The sequence below is a fragment of the Drosophila melanogaster genome, chromosome 3R (assembly GCF_000001215.4).
Source record: "Drosophila melanogaster chromosome 3R".
Taxonomy (NCBI): Eukaryota; Metazoa; Arthropoda; class Insecta; order Diptera; family Drosophilidae; genus Drosophila; species Drosophila melanogaster.
In genome coordinates, this window is record NT_033777.3 from 14,576,016 (window position 1) to 14,600,218 (window position 24,203).

The window sequence follows — 24,203 nt, forward strand, 5'->3', positions numbered from 1 at the left end:
TAAAATATAGCGTCTATTCATTGGATTTCAAATTTGCTATAGATTTTCTTAATACTAATTTGTTGATAAACACGTGTTGAAAAACAAAAGGCTGAACAAGAAATCAAGAATAAGTAATATATTGATGAATCCTTTAAGTTCATTAGAAAATCACTTCCTTTACAGTTTGAAAACGAGTTTTGTTCAGACGCTTTTGGAAACCACTTGAAATATTTTTAATACTGTTTTGTATTATAAGCCGCCCTTTAACACAAACAAGTTCCTGATGCGGAAGCAAATTTATTTATTTCTTTTACTTTCTTTAAAATGTAATTTCTTATATCTCAGAACCAACTTTTACTTCTGACTCGTGTGAGAAAACTGCTGAAGAAGTTGCGAATCCTGCCGATTCGGGACCTCTTGGTGGTGGCTACGATCAGTGGCGCTGCAGTTGTAGTTGGCGCCCAAAATCTCTGCAAGCACTCAATGTGAGTGGGGTAAACCCGACAGTCTATGCAGCTGGCATCTGTGGGGGCAAGATCACAGGTCACGGCCGAAATACCGTCTTGGAAATAGAATAAGACCAAAAACAGCAAAATAAACTTAATCGAGACCATTTTGGACTACAACAGATATGTGACTAAATCATATTCGTATAAATTCAAAAATTTGTGGTTGGAGTCAAGCCAATGCAAAGATTTGCTCAGGTGTTTTGCGGAGTGAACTAATATTTAAATTCGCGTAAATGCGTAGAGGTGGGCATTTTATTTTTAACCCTATAGGAAAAAAGTATTTAGCCTGGGTTAACTGGACATGATAGTAAAGTTAATTTACTTAAACAAGAGGGAAAGCTACCCTTAGATACCCATAACTCAGCTAATCGGCTAGATCCCGCCAGATGTCGCCCCAGATCCTGCACCTGCAAGATCCCGTTAGAGATTTGTTCATATATAAATTTCGATATTTCCATTCCCTCTCCAAAAGAGAAAGCACTCTCTCTTTTTCGACTTTCTCTCTTACCCCCGCAATTTAAAGAGCACACTATTTACCCACACATATGCAAACGAGCGCCAAAGCGCGCCAAACTTTTCCACCCCTCCCCCAGCCCAGTGTTGTTGTTGTTGTTGTTGTTTCCCGATTGCTCTGCTTTTATTTTTATTGCTCCGCTGGGCAGAGCAGAAACAGAAACGCAGGCAGCCAACGAGCAGCGGCTATTTAATTTTCGTTTTGGCTTTGGCGTGGATCGGATCGGATCGGTTGGCCATAGTCTCCCCGAATATACAAGCCAATATACGTGTGTATTTTATACTGTGCCGAGTGCAGCGGAAAAACTGAACCAAAAAAAAGTCGAGAAAAGTGCTCGTGACTGGAATTCCGTATTTGTTTACCATTGTGTGTTTGTGTTTCCATTGCTATTTGTGTTTCTGTTGCTCTGGAAAAGGGAAAACAATCGAGATTGGATCAACAAGATTAGCGCGCCACCTAGCGGTCGGATTGGGTGAGTTTTAATGGGATTTGTTTTTCTTAGTTTTTTTTTTTTTTTGTAATGAAATCCCATTGCATTGCATTGCAAAAATCAACTGAAACTGAAAACAAGTGAAAAGTAACCGCCGTCCTTTCGACAGGCGGCGACGACATAAAATGTCAAACTGTCGATCAACATCAAGGCGAAATATGCAAGATGCGTGTCTTAAATGCAAAGAGGGCTTTTCATAATGCTACATGCTAAATGCTGTTGCAAATGGTCGTCATTTATGCAATCTGCGGGATCCCCCACACTCCCTCGCCCCCTTTTTTAATCTCGCTGCTGATCTGCGGGCTACGCGTTTTGCATGCCTGCTCTTCTCCGGAATGCGTTTAATTCGAATTTGAATTTCAGCGCTTGTGTGAAATGCACTAAAGAAAATACGGGAATACCATTAAGATATCTTGACTTAATATACCAGTTTTCATATCTATATGGTGGCAATTATTCTTGGTTTAGTAATGAAAGCAATCTCATATGTTTCACTTTCTTAATGTTATTAAAATAAATACTAAGGGTAACTATTTTGGTATGGAAAAGTAAGGAAATTACGTTTAGAATAACAAATTTTTAAGCTAAGATAAAATTCATGAAAAACCAAACATAGCACGCATTTTCTCCCAGTGCCTGCTTATTCTTCTCGAGGCTGCTGGTGTTTCGCTTGTTTTTACAACGCAAAACACTTGTCCGTCGGAATCCCAGTCGTTGGGAAGAAATCAAAGCTCGCAACTTTAATTAATATTCCACACACTGCCCCACACACATGCACCGCACACACGCACACACACTCACACACACACTCGTACCGAAGCAAATGTTGTTGTTTTGGTGCTGACCAGTAATTGTTGATGCATAGATATTTTTATTGCATTTCACTGCTTTTATTTCTTGGTCATTTTGTATTTCGGTACCGATCGCATAAGTTATTATATCGCTTGTTGGCTTGGCACACGACACGTTCGGGATTAAAGTTGCCTCTTTGCGGAGAGCAATCCGTTAAGGTAATCCGTCAAATCGGTGTGAATACTGTTCAGAACGTGAATAAATTTGGGCTATTTTCGTCAGGAATTTATGCAAAATCAATTGAGATTTTACGATTTATGTGACTCGAAATTAAAGACGTTGTCTGGTACTTGAAAGTGTGTTTTTTTATATTTTATATTGTAAAAATACAATTGGTTAGTGTGTTAGTTATTACCAAGAAAAATATAAATAATTGTATTAAATACAATTTGCATTTTCCCTAATGAATGCTTTATAAATTATTTGAAAAGCCATGCAAATATCAAAAGATTCGCCTGACAAGAGCTGTTCTAATATTGTCAATAAGCCAATCAATTTTCCCCTGTCAATTCTACCATTAATTCAAGCATTTCTCCCAACTGAGCAGCTGACTTTCTCTGTGCCAAATTCCTTGGCCGCTTATCAGTGGCCCGTTCATTTGCACTGCTCGCTTATAAATGCCATCTGTTTGAATTCCTCGCCAGCGCGAATGCCATTAATTCGACTATTCAACACCACCTGAATGGCACACACACATGAAAAGCCCAGCCCAGATGTTTCAAATAGAGGGGGTTATGCGTAGATAAAATCGACAAGTGTAGGCAAAAATAATTGGGGTTTTTCGAATGCTAATGCAACAGGTTGCAAGAGATGTGCCGACGACAGACTGCTGACAAATGAAAAACAATTGAACTAAATTTTAATTGTTGGCCATATTCATTGTCGCAGTTGGGCATAGGAAAATGTATTCATTTAACGATCCCATCGAGGTCTTTATGCGCTTGTCAACAATTTTGTATTTATGTGCTGTAAGTGGCCAAAAAGCGTAGCTCGTAAAACGTGCGTGCCAGCGCCACTGAGTCGGTGGTTTCGATGGTTTCGGTGGTTTCAGCGGTTTCGGTGGTGCTCCTGGTTTCAGTTGGTGGTTAGTGTGCTTGGTGCGGTGCACCCACATATCGCATATGTATATTTTTTGGCACAAATTCGAACGCTCGACTGATCGCGATAAGCGGAAAACCGAATAAAATGAAAACACCGACGACACAAATGCTAAATGCTGATGAGGGGCAGCTAAAGCGCATTTAACATTGCGAACATGAGAAATGTCAGGGGGAATCCATCAAAATGTCAGAAACGGCACACAAAATTCCTGGGCATTTTGCAGAAATACAGCACGTTTTAGAATTTCAAAGATGGGAAAGTGAGCACTGAAGTTTTTTGCCAATACGTTTTAGCCCAAATAAGCAGCAAGCCTTATTATAAATAGTATATAATAAGATTTACTAAACATATTATTTATTTAAAATATAGCTTTATAAGAGTAATTTTCAATTTATTTATGACAGCTCATTAAATGACAACTTGCTATTCTATATTCTAAAGGTATTGCTTTTAGATATACACAGCTGATTAATTTTAATTTGAGCAAAATGAGTTGTATGATTTCAAACATGTTTTCTGATCACAAATGCAATGTTTGTGTGGGAGGAATGGAAATGTTTTCGCGGTACAACGTTGCGTATGCGTGTTTTCCCAACCATCTTCATCTCTCTTTCGTCTATTTTCTCTCTCATTCCCTGTCAGCTGTTTGCTGTGCTACATTTTTTCACAGCTGCTCTGTATGTCTTTCAATTTCAATTTGCTCCAGTTTTATTAAATTTAAGCATACACGTATACATTTTAAAAGAATTCACTTGAAGAATGTAGTCTCTTTTAAAAATAAACTATTGGCATCTCTTATCTCTTAACTATTTCATGACTCTCTTAACGCGCTCTTTGCTATTTTCACTGCTCTTCAAGAGCTTTCTCCCGCTCTTTGTTCATTTAAATTCCTTGCCTTCTCGTTGTCCAGCAAATTATTTTAATTGTTTACAAACGATCTTATTGTTGTTGCGCAAATAAATTGTCTTCTCTTCGACGCTGACGTATTTCTTTTGGCTGGGCATATTTATTATAAATTTTATTGGCATCGGTTCGCCGCTCAGCGGCCAACGATTTCAATTTTGAATAACTCAATTTTTTTTTTGTGCCGCTCGTTTTATTGGCCGTTTGACAAATTCAAAAAGCGAAAAGCGCGCTGCGAACACTTCAATTGATTTATTCGATTGTATTCCGTATCGTGTGGCGCTCGATTGCAAAACTCTTGGCCGACTCGTCGCAAAACGATCTTGTAAATTGTTGCTCGTCAGCCGTCAATCTTCTGAATCGCCGATCGTCGGACTTGCCGCGTTTTTCTCCGTGTGTAAATGCAGTTTTCGATGCGAAACATACGTGATGGATTGAACAAATAAAGGTGATAAGCTATCAAAAAGTGAATTAAAGAGATTCGGTTACTGGTTAACCATTCATCCAAAACTAAGGGTATTGCGATTATATTAATCAAATTTAAATGAAAACATATTCAAACCAAACACACCAAATAATACTATATTTATATATGAAAGTAGGGTATAAGAAACTTATATTTGGACCAATTCAATACTCGTGTTTTCAGAGTAAATTTCCTATTAAAAGTATATAGTATTGAATTCGTTTATTTCAAATCAAGTGAAATTAATTAGCCACTCGAGCTAGAAACAATTGAAATTTCACGTGAATCCGCAGACAGGTGGCAATGGCTTTGGATAAAAGGGGCTGAATTTAATGGGAATTCCTGGCAGTTCAATCCCCCGGGATAATCGTCTCCGTGGCTGGCCGTGCTCCACTTGATCTTGGGCTCTTTTTGTTTTTATTTTTTATTTTTTTTTTTGCTGGTTTTTTGGAACGCTTGCTGATGGATGTCGCCACGGGCACATTAATCCCGCTTCATGCTTGGACTGATGGCGATGTGGCTGCCGTAGTTTGCTGGCTGTGGCTGCTGCGCTGGCTACGTCGCATTTACCTAAATTGGAATATCCGGTAAAACGTAATGAAAATCGTAGCAATCAAGCCGAAAACACACACACATGTTGTCCACGACGAGGGGGGGGGGGAGGGAGGGAACTTGCAAGGGGGGCAGCACTCTCACATTGATATGCAAATGAATGTCACCATCTTAAATGAAATAATCGTCTTAAACGAAGGCAGCACAGCGGCTGCCCCAGTCGGAGACCCAATCCCAATCACAATTCCAATTTCAATCCCAATCCCATCCTCCCCGATTTCGATTCCGATCCCGACAATATATATGCTTTAATTGCTTTCCTCGGTTCTCGGCGAAATAGAGAGAACAACTTGGCCTTTTACGAGCTCTTTTAATGACTTATTTACCTAATAATTCCATCTTTAATGGCTTGTAAAAAGCATATTATACACTCCCTTCAATTTTCAATGTCATTCTTTGCACAAATTATATTCCGTTCTTTTCACTATATTTAGATATTTCTGAATAAACAATTCGAGAAGAGCAGCAAAAACTTTGGGAAGTATTTCTCGCTTCGATGAAACATTTCTACGAATTCCAATTGGGTTACATTGTTGTAAACAATATAGTTTTGGATATATGTACATATGTAGAATTAGGCACACTTCTTGGCTAAAGTTTTCTTGATTTTTGGTCTTGATTTTGATCAAATATTTGGAATATATTATCTGAGTAATGTCATCGATTTCCTGTAAGATTTGCAATGTGCTATAATTTATAAGAACTAAATTCAAAACTTCGAAATACTTACACAATATATTCATAATTTATAGACTGTGAACTGCATCTGGCAAACTAATACGATTTTCCCGCCGAAAAATCAAGAGAAACCCCGAAACATTCCTTAGTAAAAACTTTTCTTATCAAGGTTTCGACACAAATTCGAATCGAATGTGAAGAAGAGGCCCCAACTTGAGACGTTTGAAATGGTGGGGCGTTGATGTATTGATGCCAACGATTGCGAAGTTCATTAAATGGGGATGGGGCGGACTTTCTGGGGTTGGGGGTAGAGTTTCTCGCACCAAATCAGAATTGAAATCAATATGCAGCGCGAATGTGAATTGACTTATAAATCAGAAATATGCCAATAAAAATATCTGTGGCATTTCGAAATGAGCAACGAAACGAACTCGACTCCCAACTTGGGAGCCAAGTACAAATTGCCTTTGGGCATGTGTGTGCGTTCTTCTGTGGATATTTTATGGCCCTTGTACTTAATAATTTAATGGACTAATTGCGGTTTGTGGTCAGCGCGGCGTGTCACACTTTAAACTGGGCTAAAAAGGAAGTTGTAAACCGTCCGCCCTCAAATGGGCAAAACAAAGGCCAAAACTCTGCGAGTGCATCTCTAAAAATAATTATTAGAATCGTTTTGGGGTGGTGCATTTCCGGGTGTGATTTTGGGGGGGAAATCGGAAAAGTCTGCGCTTCCGTTGTGTATATTCCATTGAGTTTCCCCCATCAAACCGTTAGGCACCTCTTTTGCTTTTCCACGGCGTACTTTACTTTTAATTCCTCGCTACGCAACCATATTTATTCGTGCTTTGCCATGCGCATATTTAATTAATAAAAATTTGTTTAATATTAATTGTTGTGCTTCCCTATATCTATTTTCTATGGTCCGCAGCTCTCCATCCTACAAATGTGTCCAAAACTTTGACGTATCCGCCGGAAGCACCTTAACTGGCTATAACAAGTGCAAAGCCCAGCAGGTGAAGAGCTCCACCAAAATCGAAGAGGTTTGGGGGGGCAGAAAAAAAACAGAGACCCCACCGAAGACTTTTCCAGCAATTATTAAACGGAAGGAATCGTAATGTCTGTGGGTGAGTACTGGAATAATTGAAATCCCATAAAAAGTGTCATGGGAAATTTATGTTCTGGGAAAATATGAACTGAAGATTTAAAGCTCATATTAACATATAATAATTAAATAATCTATTTTTAAACAACAGAAGTTATATTATGTATATGTCATAGAAAATGCATTAAACTAAAACAGAACCCATTATGTTTAAGATCCAAAGAAATTAACCATGAAAACATACATAGTATAAACATAGTATACAATAGAGATGTCCACCGTCCATAAAACAAGTACTGAGTGTACTAATCTCTCTTTGTATGGAGCCTCGGGAACCCTCCTTATAGCATGGCATGTCCAGAACACGACATAAACATGACAAACTCGCTCACGCCCCGGACTCACTTGACACCAAATCAAGTCGAGCTATTCGGTTTAGTCGGAGGAGTTGCCGCGCCTCCTCCGTGGAATTCCTAATGATCGCGATCGGCCCACGAAACTACTACTGTGAAAGTGAACTGAATGAGATGCATTTCGGGGTGCATGCGGCACACACACACACAGACGGCCATTGGCAATTTCCCAGAACGCCAACGCATTTATCTTACAAACGCGAGCGATTAGTACGGGGGCCAGCGAACTGGAGCAATCCACTTAAGGTTGTCCCCAAGCGGAGAGACCAAACCCAAACAAAGTGCCAGGCGGGGCCAAGATCGTGTTCTGGGGTTACATCGCGACTTGGAGGCCCACCTAAAATCGGCAAAAGTGCGATATATTCCCAGGGTATCTGTACTATCCCATGCTGGATATCCAAAACGAGGGTGTCTCGGAGGTCATCCGTCAATTTGTGCGGCGAGCAGTCATAATGGAGTTGGAAATAAATAACGAATCTAATCAGTCAGATTTTTGGTTTGCCTCCTTGTGGCATTTCTATTTTCCAATTTTCTTTTTTTTTTTGTGATTTTTATTTATGCCCGCTGACTAGAACAAATACAAATAATCGGGCAGCTGATATGGGAAATGGCGCAATTAAAGTACAAAACACAAAACTCTCCGAGATTCAAAATACGAGAGATGAGAGATACGTACTTCTATAGAGGATCCTCCCTTTTGCCGTTGTGGTCCGATGCCCGCATCCATAGGGCATTCTTATAAATAGTTTTTGTCGCCGCTGTCTATGTAAATCATTCATTAAATCTGCATTCAAATTCGTCCATTCATTCAGCTTATTTGCGCTTTTTAATTGCACTCATTGAGAATGAAGTTGGCTGGCTGTTTACAGACTCTTTGGGGCAATATTTATGACCATTCATTCAAATTCTTTTGATTCCAAATAGAATGAATGGCTTGGGGAACTGGAAAACACTCAGTTTATTCACTGTATTGATGAGTTGGAAAGAACTACTATCAGTACCTAAGATATCTTGTTACACTAACACGATTTGAAATAAATAAACAACTAATAAATCCAATAACACACAGTATAAATATTATATTGCAATAACGGCTGATTGAACATTAAAAAATAAATTATTTAAAAAATCACACATTAAAATGGCCTTTAGAGATTTTAAAAATATGCTTTAGAGCTATTTTCATTTTGTATACTCATAAAACGATCATTTTTCACAGACTAACAACCTCATTCCCATTTGTCTTACATACGTCATCATCCTTGACGCAAATAATTGAACATCCCCACACGCAAATGACTTACTTGGCGAATTTGTGCAATAATACTGAGTCACTTCATTTCATACTCAATTGATGATCCATGCCATGTTCTGTTGTAAAGCAGGCGCACCTAAAATACCAATTATATATTGCGTAAATATTTACGCAAATTAAATTTCACTTGTCCGGCGAATCGGCTTTTGTTTTGCCAACATTCCTGGTCTGGCAACTTGAGGCGGTCGAAGATAAAGAAATCTATTAAGTGCCCCAGCCAGACATCGGGAAAAGTGGACCACAGACCACCAGAATGGGTCGCTCCATAGTGTCTCTCATTGCCAGCGACAACGTCACATCGTTCAATACTATACTATATACTATATGCATTGTTATTTACGCAAATTCCCATGTCAAGTGCTTAATTTGCGGGTATCAGCAGTTCAGCTGGGCCTTCGTTGATTGTTTTATGGCTCAATTCCTTTCGTGAATCCTGTGAGAGCTGGAATCCTAGCCAGTCAGATCCAAAAAGTGTATCCAGACAATCCACAATCCAAAAATAGCGCAGAAGACATTAGATGTCGCCAGACATTCATCTGCTACAAATGATTCTTCATAATTGAATTACATGGCCAGAGACAAGAGCGTAAAAATTTTAATTACACACCTCATAATCAAGCCGAAAGAACAGAAGCGTTGAGTGCAGAGGAGCCCATCTGAGTGGGAGTTGGAAAATGGAAAATGGAAAATGAGAATGGGTGCAGCCAGTTTGCCTAGGGCAGAGTTTTCCAGAAAGCCAGAGCAGACAGTTCGGAATGTTGATCAAATTTCGTGAGGGAAATCCAAAGATGCATGTCGAGACTTTGTGCAAAATGCGTAGGCTTACGTCCGCAGTAGTATATCCCTTTTTCCAAACTATATAACATGAATTTATGTCGACAACTTTGAGGAAGTAATGCACTCTGTAAAGTCAAGAATAGGTTTAAGCGAAGAAAACGAATAGAAAACTTCGGTTTTTTTTACATTCCTATAATTACTATTGTGACATAGCAAGCGTGAATGGTATTCAAGTAAACTCTATTCGAGTTGCCCCAAAGAAACTCTACCAAGTGCGTGTCGTACTCCCCGTGAAGATCTCCTATTACAAGTGCAGTCACTGCTAGATAAATCAAATTTTGACTTTACTCGGGGCTTCCCAAAAAAATGAGGAAAGAAGCGATCCTAAGTGCAAAGCGTTACGAGATCAACAACATCATTATAAACGTCATCGGCGGCACTACGGAGGAATGTGAAGATGTGCATCGAGGGGATCGGGAATAGGAGAGTGCAATGCGATGGCGTAATTAATGCGCCACTGATCCTCTGGGGTATCCCAATTGACATTTAACATCAACCTGTGGTTGGGCCCACTGCAGCCACAATGGACCCCATCAAGTTGTGTAATCTCCGAGAGATTCGTTCACCCCGCGTCTTGGACGCCTTGGAGCAACTGCGCAGAAAGATGCCCCGAATAAATGGATTTCTTCTGCACGGCGAAGTAGGTAAAAAACTAAAACGACACGCGCTCCACGGGGAACAGGGGATGCAAATGGTACAGAGACTTGGCACGGGGATATTGCACTGCGAAAAAATCAGTACTAAACCCAAGAACACAAAATCTAGAAAATGATCTTTAGATATCATAAAATTCAAACCGCATTAGGAAATAATTGTTCTGATTTTAGGTTAGTATTTGATTAAGTAAAATTTTCATAAGTATGGAATCTCTAAGATGTAGCCCTTACTCATTTTACTTCATAGAACTAATAGTATTCTTTCAGTAGATTTGGCTAACGCTCGAATTATGGTTTCTATACTTGTCCATAAGATAAATTTATATTATTTATCATACATATCTAGTTTGAAGTCAGTTTTTATCAGTGTAGGACTCCGCTCTCGTTTTTTTTTTTTTTTTTGCCTGGGTTTTTTGTTTTTTACGGAAGACCACGTTGTCATGTGCTCGGTGCGAGTTTCCATTAAGAAAATAATTAAACATTTGCCGTTGTCCAAAGCCCGAGATGTTCGAGAACTGACGCGTCCCGACTTTGGCATCGAATTGAAATCTGTTGAACAGATGTGGCCGCCGTTGTTGTTGCTCGGGGATTTATGAAGGAGGAGCACATTTTATGCATTTTATGCATTTCCAAACACCTTTGCGCTCCCTGTGCTATAAATAGCACTCGGTATTTGGCAACAATGGGTTAAAAGACCGCCGCCCTCGCCAGCATTTCGATCATGTCAACCGCAACGGGCGACAAATACAAGACACACACAGCCCATAAAACCAAGATCATAAAAGTGTTTATTTGATTTCCGATTGCATCGAGCGACACCTCTGGCAGCACTCCCTCCCGATCAGGTAGAGAAAGATTGTTCTTCGGCCAACATCACCTTTTCCCCTGCTTTCACTTCCTGATCACATCCCTTTGTTCGACCCTCGAGGGCCTGTGTTTTGGTCCCTTTTGTCTTTGGCATTTCCGTTGTGGATTTTTCTCGAGTGCCCATTAGCATGGAGTGCACGTGCCCCGATGGTCGAAAAAAAAACCTATCGAATTTTGTTTTTAAATTTTTAATTACTAATCCTTGGGCGCATCCTTCATTTCGCAAGTTGTTTGTCCCTCGAGAGGGCGGCTTCTCAATTTTCAGGCCACTTTACTTCCGCTGCCTTCGAACTGAATCCGTAGGCGGAACTCTTCACAACTATTTTATGGACTTTTCTTATTTTTTTTGGTAGTTTTCTGACACGGGTTTTGGGTTGGGGCAGAAAACTAAAACAACACTTTCGGATATGCATTTAATTGGTTTTTAAAACGGGCGACTTGGTGCTGAGCTCATTTTATGATCCTACAAAAATAAATCAAACACCGGAAAAATGCCCAAAAAAAAATGTTGAGTTAGAACAAATCCGGAATGAATTGGAATTATTTGAAACTTTTTTTAACATTTGCTTTGGACAAACAAATCTAAAGGAACGAGTTTTTTCTTCGGCAAAAATTTAAACTACAATTCATTTCCGATTATGCGAACACCTGCTTCAAAATGCGCAAAGCTATAAAATTAAATCTTCTTCACTTAGCAGAAATACTTTTGCCAAGCATTTGGCTAAACTACTGAAAGATGTTTAAACAATTTGCTCACGACCCCAAAATTTAAAGAAACTAATGTGAAAAGTTACTTTTTGTTTGTACAAACAAATCTTAACAGATGGTATGGTTCTAAACAGTTTCCAGATTAATAGCAAAATGTGAAGGAAAATATGATTTCCATAATTTAAAAATCAAGCATTCCAAAGGAAACGATCGTGAGCACCTGCCAAAGAAAGAAATATGAATATTTTCTTTATAACATTATAATAACAATAGTAATTATGACCCCCCCTCCCCCACCGATTTCCCTGTCGCGCCATGTTGCCAAACTTCCGGGCAGACATTTTCCCTTCCCTGCATTTCCATATTTCCCCCCCCCCCCCTGAAATCGGTGCGTTTTGGTTGTTCCTGCCTTTGGCTGCCCCCTTTGGGGTTAAATCATAAAAACTGGAAAATAATAAACAAAAAGATTCAATTGAACGTGAAGGAAAACTCGTAGTGCACATAAATGATTCAAAATTTGTGTACCATGAGGGGGCGTAGTTGGTATGACTACACGGAATTCGAATGAAAATGTCTGAGTAAATAGAAGAGCAGGCTCTCTAGCAGCGAAATGAATTCAACAAAATAAATAAAAGCAATGCACACAATATTCCTGCAAGTGGCAAACAAATGCTATGGACACCCTGTTTTGGCCCTTCCACACTCGATTGTAATTACATATATATCTGCATTAAACGGGGAGTGCCAGTGAGGAAGGTCTTGTCTGGCCAATCGATGGCAAGACAATTTACGGGCCGCACAATATGACAAATCTAAAATTCACAATTACGCATTTCCCCCACCCACTGGATTTTCCACCTGCTTCATTCTTCCTGTTTGGCCCAAAGGGCTTCCTGCTCGGATTTCCAATCGATTGCCAATATAATATGGCTGTGTAGTTGTTCAAATCGGTTTTATTGCCCTGTAATTACTTGTTCAATGTTCTGTTCGATCGAAGAGGAAACTTACAGGGGTTTAAAGTAGTGCATGAAGTGGGTATTATTAAATGAAAACCAAAAGGGTAGAGTAATATCTTTAATAATCCAAACCTCTGTTGGTAAGACCAAAATGCATCTTTGTAGGTAGATGTACAATATATATTCACACCCTATTGAACTTTTCCATAACTGACCCCAGAGAACAACAAAAACACGGGGAATTTATTGAACTCTAGGCGGTGCGTAGTAGTGATTAACCCGTCAACACCGATGAACAATCAGCGAAAGTGCAGCGAATGGCGCCCAATCCCCGTGGCAAGGGAAATGGAAACTCAGCACAAAGCCGGGTTGGGATGCTCCACTCTGTGACTAACTAGACAAAGCCGCGTTGCAGTAGAGCGTCTACAGATTTACGACTCGCCAGTTGAGTCCAGATCCCCCTGGCAGACCCTCCTCGTCCGCGGAACACGTGGAGCGTGCTGGCGAAGACAAGCATTTGACATTTATGTGCAGCAAATGCATTTGCCCAAGTACTCGAGCAAGGCAATCGGCTGCAAGTGCAAGTACCCTAGTGGTTCAAGATCATTTGCATCCAGCAGCAGCCAAACAAATACGTTTGCACTGGGAGAAATATTTAAAATGTTTAAGAAACTCATTACATTTGTTAATATCTTAACTTTTCAGGATATAACATGCTAAGTGTTATATTATATAACATTAAAGTTATTTCTGCCAGTGTAACGTTGCAGAGTCACTTGCTCCGCAGAGAGCCGCCACTCAAAGATCAACCCTCGATGGCAGACTCTCGCCTTTATGGACTACGAAATGTGCAATTTCTGCTCGGGTACCGAGTTTTACGATTTTTCCATAGGTCCCAATATGCCGGGCATCTGTGTGGTAGGGGTTATTTGGTTGTTGGCCCAGTATCGATGGCAGGCCCGATTTTAGACCCAGTCCACTTAGGAATTCCACGGACAGACCACATGGACTCTCTAGCATTTTGCCACTTCAGTTGTTGCTTCAGTTTCAGTTTTTTTTTTCCTAGTTGCACTGGGGAAAAATGTGAAAATGTGTTCCCTTAGCACAATTGTTGCTCTCCCCTGGCTGCAATTTTTAATGTGCCTTTTCCGATGCGCGTTCTTTTTTTTCTGCCTTTGATGCTCTCGAGTTTCCCCTAATGTGGCTGGAATATGTCGCCTGGCCATAGCTTCTATTATGGCCTTCTATTTTCGGCCCAACATTGATGACAATTTTCATATTTGCCATAAAGTCGAAAGGCAAATATTGCGTATCTTCAGGACAATTGAAGAAATGCTCCAAATATGAGTTTACTTTATGCTAATATATTAATATACAGCGTAAGTAATCATCATATTTTTGATGAATTTCTGGCATCTGTATCATCAAACATCCTAAAACTCTTTGTATAATTTTTTTTTTTTGTATTTTTTCCCATGATATTTTGGAAGATTAATTCTCCCACCGCTCTGCGAAGGTGAGTTCTCATGGTCCCTCCCGAAAAACGTCTCATAAATGTTTCCTGACAGTGAACATCATCGAATTGAAGACCAACCCAACCACAGACAACACTCGGCGCACAAACTCAAACTTTGACACTGATAGAACATGGGGAATACTAAACCGGGGGGCTCACCTCAGATGCTACAATATATATGATGATGGTATATGCTATGTGCGCCACATCAAGTTGGCTTATATGCTAGATGGGTCTTCTATTTCTGCTATCGGAACTCATCAAATATGCACGACGAGACCAAGACAAAACGTACGCTCACGGATGGAAAATGGGAAAGGGACAGGAGACAGGGACAGTGGACAGGGGACAGAGGACAGGGAATCATGGATATCATGGAAATCATGGACTCGGAGCGCGCTGGCGATGATAATTTGATCATGCGAAAAGCGCACGCAAAAGAAAAACATGCGCAGGTACAACAACAAAGTCGTTGTAGTCGAGGAAAAGTGAGTTTTCCTGATCGCCGATCGGTTTCTAGGGGTGGGGGAGTACCGAGTGGGTGATGGCAATATGGCAACCATATTTAAACACTGATCCCGTATGCGTGTGTGCGTGCGCGGGCGGGAGCGAGATGGGGTGAGAGTGCGAGGGAGAGATGCAATGTTTTTATGCTGCTGCCGATGTCGCTGCACTGTGAGAAAATAAGAGATGAGAATTGATTGATCTCTCAAAATGATGTACAAATTTATTAGTGAAGACACAGAAACAGACATAAAGAAATCAAATTTACCGATTAAATATTATTATTTTATTTAATTAATGTATCCAGTTCAAAATCTTGTGGTACTTATTTCAAGTAATTTTTTGTATCTGAATTTATTAAGAAAATTATGCCTAACAGTTTCGCTTAGAGAATTCGAAAGAAAATATTAATATGAGAAGGTGGGATTTTTCGGTATATTTATTTTTATCAGTGCACGCTGAGAATGGGAATGGATGAAGAAGTGCGCGTATGGTAAATAAAAACCAAAACACGAGGAGGGATTCTCTGCGTCGGCAGAGACGTCGACAGAGACATCGGCGGTGGCAGAGGAAAATGCAGACGGCGCGGAGTGTTTTGTTCTCGTTGAAGTTTTAGAATTTATTCCGTTTCGGGATGTCAATGCAGACGCACGCACTGCGCGAACTCAAGTGAACTGAAGTGAAATATTAAGTCGAACCATCACGAACTTGCATTGCCGCCTAAATTTGAATTTTGAATTTATTTGCCCCGTTTTTTCAAACTGACAATTTGTTAAGTTGCCATTTGTGGCACTCCCCGTTGTGATTTCCGTTTACGGTTTCTCGAATTCGCGCCCTGTGCGCAACTTTTGGCGCGTGCGCATGCGCAGCCAGTGAAAGTGCAAATGCATCGCAAATCAGAGCTCTGAATTGTGGTAGACTCTGCGAATCGCATATCAACTAAGGAAAAATTCACTGCATAAAGGATCTCAAGATGTTTGTCACTGTGGATAACACAAACACCTTCTTCTCAGGTAAAAAGAGTGAAAGAGTTTCTTAAAGACTTTATAAGTTTCTTTATGCGAAAAGAATTGTAACAAATATCAAAGTTTTAAGTTAGAAAGTATGAGCAAAAGCGAAAGATTATACAAAGATACAGAGATTCATACAGATTAAAAACGTACATATATGATATTAAATAAATGTTATTTATTATACTTTATAAGCACATCCTCAAACTTTGATAAGTTCAAATCAGAAAACTAACTCCATTCCTCATTCATTCTATTGCAATTGAACTCCCCAGACAACCCGTATTACTTTTGCAATGAAACCAAGTCGCCGCGCACCCCGGACTCGCAGTCCTCCAGCCGGGGATTCTCGATCTTCAAGCGGCGCAACTCGAAGGGCAGCAGCCCCCGGCCGCTGGTGATGACCAATCCGGAACAGATGCGACTGATCACATCCGCCAATCTGGATACCACGGCTACCATGGCATTAGGAAGTCCGCGGGGCAGCTTCAATTCCCTCGCCGGCTATCCGCAAGTGAGTAGCGATTTAATAGAGCATATTCCGATCTCCGATTTCGGAATACTGATTCTGATTTATCTGCTGGATCTGCCACTTCCTGTGGAGTCGAGTGAGCCCTTCTAATGTGCCGTCCTCTTCCGTTTTGCGCATTTCAGCACGCGATTGAACTGCAGACGATGAACATGTACCGCCAGCGATCTGCAAATTCGCACTCAGAGTTCCGGGAACGCCTGAATTCTTGCAACGAGACCCACAGCTCCCAGTGTCCCGGAGGAGGAGGTGCATCCGTAGCTGGGGATCACGACGAGGTCTTCAATCCGCTGACATCGCCAACAAGGTGAGCAATCCCCAGAATCGAGCATTTAATGGGGAGGGTGAGGTGATGACAGGATGCGATTGCAGCTGTTGACAGTTTCGAACCGCCCCCTTTTCCGCCCATGCTAATCGTGCGCCCTTTCTTTTCTCCCCCCACCCCCCATCTTTGCGACCAATCCTCAGTAGCAAATCGCATCGACATCACACCCTGCCAAGTGGCGGAACTCGTCGCCATTCCCTGGGAAACTGGGCCCAACATCAGCATCAACAGCAACATCAACAGAACTCTGGAGCAATGGGACTGGGATCTCCGGATGAGGTGCCCAGCATGATGGCGCCTCGACCGCCGCTCCTCTCGCCAAACAAATTCCGCGGCAGTTCCCATCGACGAAGAGGTGAGTTGACGTTCCACGACACTTGCATTTCCCATCTGCTCAGTATGCCACGGGGCAATCGCGAATTCCTATGCTAATCTGGGCTCAATAAGTAGAAGTAATCCATGTAAATGGAAATCGTTTAGCAAAGTTTTCAGATAATAGAAAAGTCGATAGTTGACAGCAAACGTATATGGATTATAGGATATGGCTGTTATGTCCCTAAAGGAATAAATTTTGGCTCACAAATTTTTAATTTTCTTTGAGAGCTATTTTTTAAATATCTGCTTATTGCTGTGTTATTTAATTTACTCGAGTCTAATATACTTTTAGTTATTTTAATATGCCCCACAAGTTCAGCCGACGCAGTGACAAAGACAAAGTGGTTGCAAATTGCATTCCCTGCCCTCGTTTCGCGTTCGCATTTTTGCACTTTGGCGGCTGTCAGGCGTTCACTCCCCTTTGCCTGCTACTCCATTTTCATGCCCCAAAAGTCCTCCCTTCTGGGGTTTTCCCCCCTGTTGACTCCTCCAGTGGCTGCCCAACAACCTTTACCTCGCAGCTTTGCATCACGTTTGCATATTAAGCGCAACTGCCAGCTCTTCGGAATTTGTTTTTTCATTTTTCGCCTGGCAGGCGCCATGGAATTGGGTCCACTACCCAGCCCCTTTCAGTTCGCCCTCACATTTAAACCACGTTAACAACATTGCAATGTTTACGCAAGTGATAATTGTAATAGTATTTTGTCGCCAGAGCGTCGCCAATCTTTGTTTTGGCATTGTTTTTCCCCGGCAGTGGAGTGGAGCTTCTGTTTGCCTTCGATTTTGTGGCGTAATGAGGGGATCGCATATAGCCGATCGAGCGTATATATAGCTGATTGTTGGCAACGCGCCTTCCTGGCTGACTGACATTTCGCGACTGGCCTGACATTGACAGTCCTCCGTGTGATGGATGCCCCTAAAGTGGGCAGTTGCATGCAAGATGGAAAGGCCTCCTGGTTTACTCGTATGTCCAGCAAAAGTCACAGGTTTATGGTTTATGAGTCGCTCAGGACTCCTTTGCACGATCATTGTGTATTCATCATAAGCGTTTTCAAGGTTTCGCTTTCATGACATCTGATGATTTAAGTTGATTTAAGGCACTTCGTGTGACGTTTAAATCCAGCGCGATTTTCGAGTCTCAAAAGAGATGAGAAATAAGTAGTAGATGAGATACTGAGGAGTGTTTCATACATAGAAATTCAGAGCATGTAGATCTGCTTTAGAAGTGCCGCAATTTATTAGAAGTGTGCCATTAAAGTTTTTACTATTATAAAAACAATAGATTCTTTCCCTTATTGTTATTGTTATCAATTATAATAACGGTTGCCCACAGCGCCTTATTCTAAAAATGATCACCCACCATATTCGACACACTTATCGCTATGGTCACTTGCAATCCATTCGAATCTTTCGCCATATGCAGGAAACTAGGCAATTCGCCTCAATCGGCAATTAACCCACAACACCCACGAACAATTCATTTCTAACACCTAAATTTATGGCAAAGTAAAAACAAACCGAACCGAATATCTCTGCCATATTTGCGAGTGTCCCACTGCAGTTGCCAGTTCGATTGGCATAAGTTATACGCATTTCCGCTCTTTCAATAACAATGGCCATTGCATTTTGTTATTATGTTGCTGGCAACGGGGCGGATGGGCAACATGGGCGATATTGGATGTGCGGATGGTGGAGTCAACAAACGAATCGCTTGACGTGGGCGGTGGGTGTGGCCGCATGAGGAGCATAAATTGAAGAACTGCACATCCAATAAGGCACAACCAACTGGCTGGAACGGAACACGGCATAATTGATGGGCGGACTCCGACTCCCCGGTACACATATGTACATATACCTAAACCTATAGATATGTATGCTTCAAACGTGTTAATGGCACGGAAGCGAGAGAAAAAAGGGGAGTTGGGTGGCCAACTGCTTTGCATACGGCGCGTGCCAACCAAAACGATTGGCCAAATTTGGCCCTCCATCGACCATACCGAGAAATTGGCAGCACAAACTGTGAATACATCAAAGCTGCGCTGGGCTGTTTACGTTGGCCATGTTTCCTCTTCGGCTTTTCCAATCAAAAGCGCTACGGAGTCAATAAAACTGGCTGCCGTGGTGGTGGAGTGGAACAAAAAGTGGCCAGCAATGTGCCATTTATCAATTTTACACTGTTTTAATTGCACCAGTCGCTGCGGAATGTAGCAGGTGATTTGGGGTCAGCAATGCAAGAACAGAAGCAATGCATTCTGCTCTTTTCCGATTTTCCACTGCACAAATGCACTTGTTTACCCCTTTGTTCTGCCCCCAAAACGTCTGGCTTCTGTTTTCAATTCTCGGAACATCTGCTCATCAGATTACGCAGAGTGTGCTGCCGCATCCACCATCTCTTCCTTTGCCATTGGGGGTTCAATACACTTCACTTCTAGACTCTATCTTGGGGGTACGTTTTTCCTTTGCTCGCCGCGCATATCAAACAGCCCGAAAAAAAAAATGTGGCAGGCAGCCCAAAATTCAAAATCGAAAATCCTATCGAGGAACTTAAGTGTCTTCCTTGGCGGCTGAGTCCAACACCTGTTGCATTCATAAATACGAAGTTGGGATTTGAGCAGAGTCGGCGTAATTAACATAATTTTTGGTAGGATAATAATACCTACTCCACCAAAAATAAATTCAAGTATAAGTAACATATTAACAATATTTTGCTCACGTTTCCATTCGGAGGTTTCCCTTTTTTCCTGTCTTTGTTGCAACTATTTTATAAAAGGCGATAATAAGGAGGATCAAAATGCTAAGATAACACATCGTTAATTTATATGTGGGTAAATTCTTTATTAATTTTTCCAAGTTTCAAAATATTTACTTTTTTATTACTCTCCCAGTACTTTCAAGTTAAGGTTTCCATCTCCCCTTTAAGATTTATGCCCACTTAACCTGCCAGAAATCAATCTCAGCTTGCCATCTTTGCTTAGCCATTTACGAAAATATATTTCTCGGCACATTAAGTTTTATTATGATTTCTTATTTTATTGCTGTTATGGCTGCCCTTGTCTGGAGTTTCTGTTGCCGCCATTTAAATGGCAGTAAATAAAAATTTAATATTTTTATATGTTTACAAGTTTTGTGCAGTTGGATTCCTAACTGTTGTGGTGGGTCTTCCATAAAGGGCTTCCCCTCTACGGGAGTTGGCGAAAAACAATTGGAGATCTGTTGATCGCTTAAAATGCCATAACTCCGTTTATAGCTCTGTTTGCATGGTGAGGGTATGAAGGGGGGGATCAAAGGCTTATTTAAAATGGACAATGCGTTGATTAAACGTCACGGGCACGTACAAAAACAACAACGACGACGACGACGACGGCGCGTTGACTTTTATTATTTTATAATCTCCCAATGCATTGGCCCTACAACGGGTGGGAAAGAGAGCGAGGGATCTCAGATCGAAGCGAGAGAAAGAGAGAGCTAATTGATATTCTTGGCATTCAACAAAAGCGGTAGAAGGCCCAAAGCCAAGTCGAAAGCCGAGCTTTTGCCAGTCGAAGTTGAAGGACTGTGGCAACTTGACGCTCCAAGCGTTGCGCATGCGCAGTAGAAAAAATCCAAAATAACAACCAGAACAATCCCAAGAAACTGCAGTGAAGAGTTGATATATTATAGCCAAAAACCTCTTGATAATGATCTAAGTTTTGTGCCGTGTCGTGCTGAGGTTTTGGAATTAATAACAACATGTTGCTGAAAGTGGAAAATATCGAAATGGAGACGTTCTGTTGCGGTGAGTAGCCGTTTATCTTCATAGACACCGAAACTCAATTACGCAACCAAAGTTGAAAAACTCTCGAGAGCGGGTTCTTCAAAGTGCCAGCACTTAAAATTCAGGCAGTGAACTCCATAACAACGAGTGATTTAAAATAGGAGAAAGGGTTCCCACTGCTGCATGTAAATTGAAGGATCTTTTAGAAAAAGCGATTTATAAAAGTGGAGAAAACTTCTGTATGGTAATTGAAGGACCTTTCGGAATAAGCAATTTCCTTCTCCCCTTTTTTTTCCTCACCATTATTTTTGGTAATCCAAACTCGACTGGGGGGCACGTGCACGAAAAGAAAGATGAGGGACACGGCTTCAAAAATAGAGCACAGATTGAGTTTCCGCTTAAAACAGTCTAGACTTCAGACGTTTTTTTCTTCGCTGCTGCTCCCCTATATTCTAATTAATATCACAAAAAAAAAAAAACAACGGGCAGGAAAATGGAAAGCCAGACATAAAAACCGGGATATTAGGGGGAAAACCCCGGGCAGCTGCTATCCCAAAAAAAAAAAAAAAAAAAACGCAGATGTGCTGGGGAATAGCGCGTGCCCTTCGACGACTAGGCTTCAAAATAATGCTCATATTTCTGAATGTGCCACACAGTGCCTCCTTTCCCCAGGCTCGTTTAAAAATAGCAAATAAGCAAACAGCAATTATAAACTCAATTGAAAGGGCTGTGCGTGATGTTAATGCTGAGCAACAGTCGCGGATAGGTCGCTGGGCCAAAAGGGGTGGGTTCGGAGGGGCGGTAGAAGGGCAGCAGGTGCCGCACCACAGCAGCATAAATGCAAAAACAAAAATAACCAATACAAACACAGGCACATGCCCCCAACAGAAAACAATAACAACAGCACTGCCTGTGCAGAAAGTAACGTACAACTAGCAGTTGGCGCAAAAAACAACAAAGCGCAGGCGCAGACGGCGCAAAACAAACTTACTGAGCAAAATTATCAAAATGATCCTCAAAATGTTATAAATTTCCCAGAAGAACAAGACTAACAATGAGTGGTTAATGCTACTATGTAAATATTGCTATTTTGATGATATATTTTAAAACTGTAGTTGGTTTTAATTTACAAATATTAAATATATATTTCTCAAAATGTCATTTATCACAGCTAATTTTTGATTACCCTTTTTGCTTCGAATATTTTTGAATGTTACAAGTAGTTTCTCTCAGTGTGTAACATGGCAGCGACTGCGACACGCACCGGAAATCCCTCATAGAAGGCTGTTTAAGTGTGCGTGCGACTGCGACAGCCGAAGCTTGCAGCATAAATTGCATGCAGGAAACAACAAAAACACATATGTAGATGCTCCTGCTCGCTCTCTCGTTCCCTCTCTCTCTCTCTCTCTCTCTCTTTCGCTCACTCCCTCGCTCTTGTTTATTAAACGGAAACGAAAAATTTGACTTGATTATTGTCAAGTTATCATCGTGGCTGTTTGGTTTTTTCAGTTTTTTCCCGCTTGATTTTGTACGCTTGCCATAAAAAAAATAGCCTTCTTGTTTACACTGAGCAGCAAAATGCGGGCTATAGCTATTACTTTTAGTGGTTTAATTTATTGGATCTTTTTACTCACGTCTATTAGCCTTCAAGTTTTTCGTAATTCCTATTTGCTGAATGCTTTTTTATGTCTTTTTTATCTTTTGTAACAGAGTAACATGCATTTGGCAAGTATTTACCAATTCTAGAAAAACCATTCAGTAGGGAAAACATTTCCCTAAACATTTCCCAGGAAATTCTTCCCCCACAGCAACGAGTTATCCCATCAAATTCACATGAAATGATGTGTGTGCATTGTTTTAAATTGGCCAACAAAATATTTATGACTGTATTAGGAGCCTCCTTCTGATGCCTGAAATGTAGCTTCTGAAATTTATGGAGACATTTATTGGCAGCCAGAATTCATAGATCAGTGGAATCGCTGGCGCAGTGACATAAATACCACCCCATTTCCCCCCCTCCGAAGTGCATCGAATAAATAAGAAACGTAAAAAATAACACAAACACCTCAAGAGCAAAGCATTTGAATCGTGTTTTTGATGGAGTGTTTGACAAAGTTGTCGCTTTTCCAACTGGGCCGGGCATTAATCAACTTTAGTCGGGGCACTTCGGCATGATGTGTGGAATTTTCCCCTTTATAAGACCACAAATGTTGAGTTTAACACGAATCGGAGCCGCACTGCTTATGAGAATTTTAATATTTTCGTTGAAAAATTACAATTTTCTCCGCTTCGAGTTCATCTTGACGAATGAGGCAAGACACTTGACACCTGCTGCACAATTACTCAATGCCCTAATACCACGAATCCCTCGAATCTAGATCTATATTAATAGAATGGACTTACAAAAAAAAAAAAAAAAGAGTTGCCGCCTATTGTTATTTTAACGGAATTATGGAGGCAAACATGTGTGTGGGAGTCGAGTCGTCGGCATATGTATATGTATATGCATTCTATATGTCTGACATTCCCCATCCAAGTCGGGGTAGCCAGCACAAGCCCTTTTATGACAGCGACAGCGCGGAATAACAAAACATTAATGTCAGAAACGTCAAAAATAACATCAGATATGAGAAACTTTTACCACGGACCTCCCAGTTGTTTACAATTCAGTAAAAACTGCATTAAAATGCCTAATGCCTTTCTGAACTTGGCTTAAGTCAAGGCCCTAGTAGCGATCCAAGTAAATGCATTTTATGCCTGGTACTTGATTTGCCATTTATGAACTTCCCTTTTTGATTGCCGTCTCCTATTTCGCATTTCCATATCTAGAGTTTATAACTCCTCCCTACCGGGAAATCTCTATATGTGCCCTTTTTTTGAGGTGGGGGGATGGGAAATGCCTGTGCTTCATTTTCCATGACGCGGCACGCAGCGTGAAAATGCTGCACCCCATCCGCGGAATTTTCCCCCGCCATTCAGCCTTCTTTAGTATTTGTTTTCCTTATGTTTATGGCTTGGAAAACGGTTCGATGCCTCATTTTTCTTGTAGCTATAGTTTTTGCCGTTTCGCTATTTAGGGCTGAAAGTGAAATTTCGAAATGTTGTTTATGTTTGCTTTTAGCGGGAAATTCCTCGATGGTTTCACTAGCTGCAGTTGCGTGAAATGGAGCTGTGGAAAAGCCCTGTTCGATGCACTATTTTATGATGTGTTCCTAAATGTTTTCATTAT

General features: G+C 40.9%; 2 protein-coding genes and 1 long non-coding RNA gene across 5 annotated transcripts in view; 1 reads left to right on the top strand and 2 right to left on the bottom strand.

Annotated features, from left to right (window-relative positions):
• Positions 1–315: 315 nt before the first annotated feature.
• CG44094 (uncharacterized protein) lies at positions 316–596 on the bottom strand (the record flags this gene model as incomplete). Its single annotated transcript, NM_001275641.1, has 1 exon — positions 316–596. The coding sequence occupies one exon, from the start codon at positions 594–596 to the stop codon at positions 324–326; it is 273 nt and encodes a 90-aa protein (NP_001262570.1). The 3' UTR covers positions 316–323.
• A 605-nt stretch (positions 597–1,201) lies between these two features.
• The window catches only part of stumps, a 30,863-nt gene continuing 7,861 nt past the window's right edge, over positions 1,202–24,203 (top strand). Inside the window, exons 1-5 of one of the 3 annotated variants that reach the window (NM_001104322.2) lie at positions 1,202–1,477; positions 7,036–7,231; positions 16,267–16,505; positions 16,646–16,827; positions 16,989–17,200. In NM_001104322.2, coding sequence (NP_001097792.1) covers positions 7,222–7,231; positions 16,267–16,505; positions 16,646–16,827; positions 16,989–17,200 — 643 coding nt within the window. In that variant the 5' untranslated portion in view covers positions 1,202–1,477; positions 7,036–7,221. Of the gene's footprint in view, positions 1,478–7,035; positions 7,232–15,604; positions 15,995–16,266; positions 16,506–16,645; positions 16,828–16,988; positions 17,201–20,782; positions 20,996–24,203 lie in introns of those variants that run through there. The other 2 variants (NM_169588.2, NM_169589.2) reach the window with 2 other exon arrangements.
• lncRNA:CR46153 (long non-coding RNA:CR46153) lies at positions 22,208–22,502 on the bottom strand. Its single transcript, NR_133398.1, has one exon. It is a non-coding gene; the product is annotated as a long non-coding RNA:CR46153 (long non-coding RNA).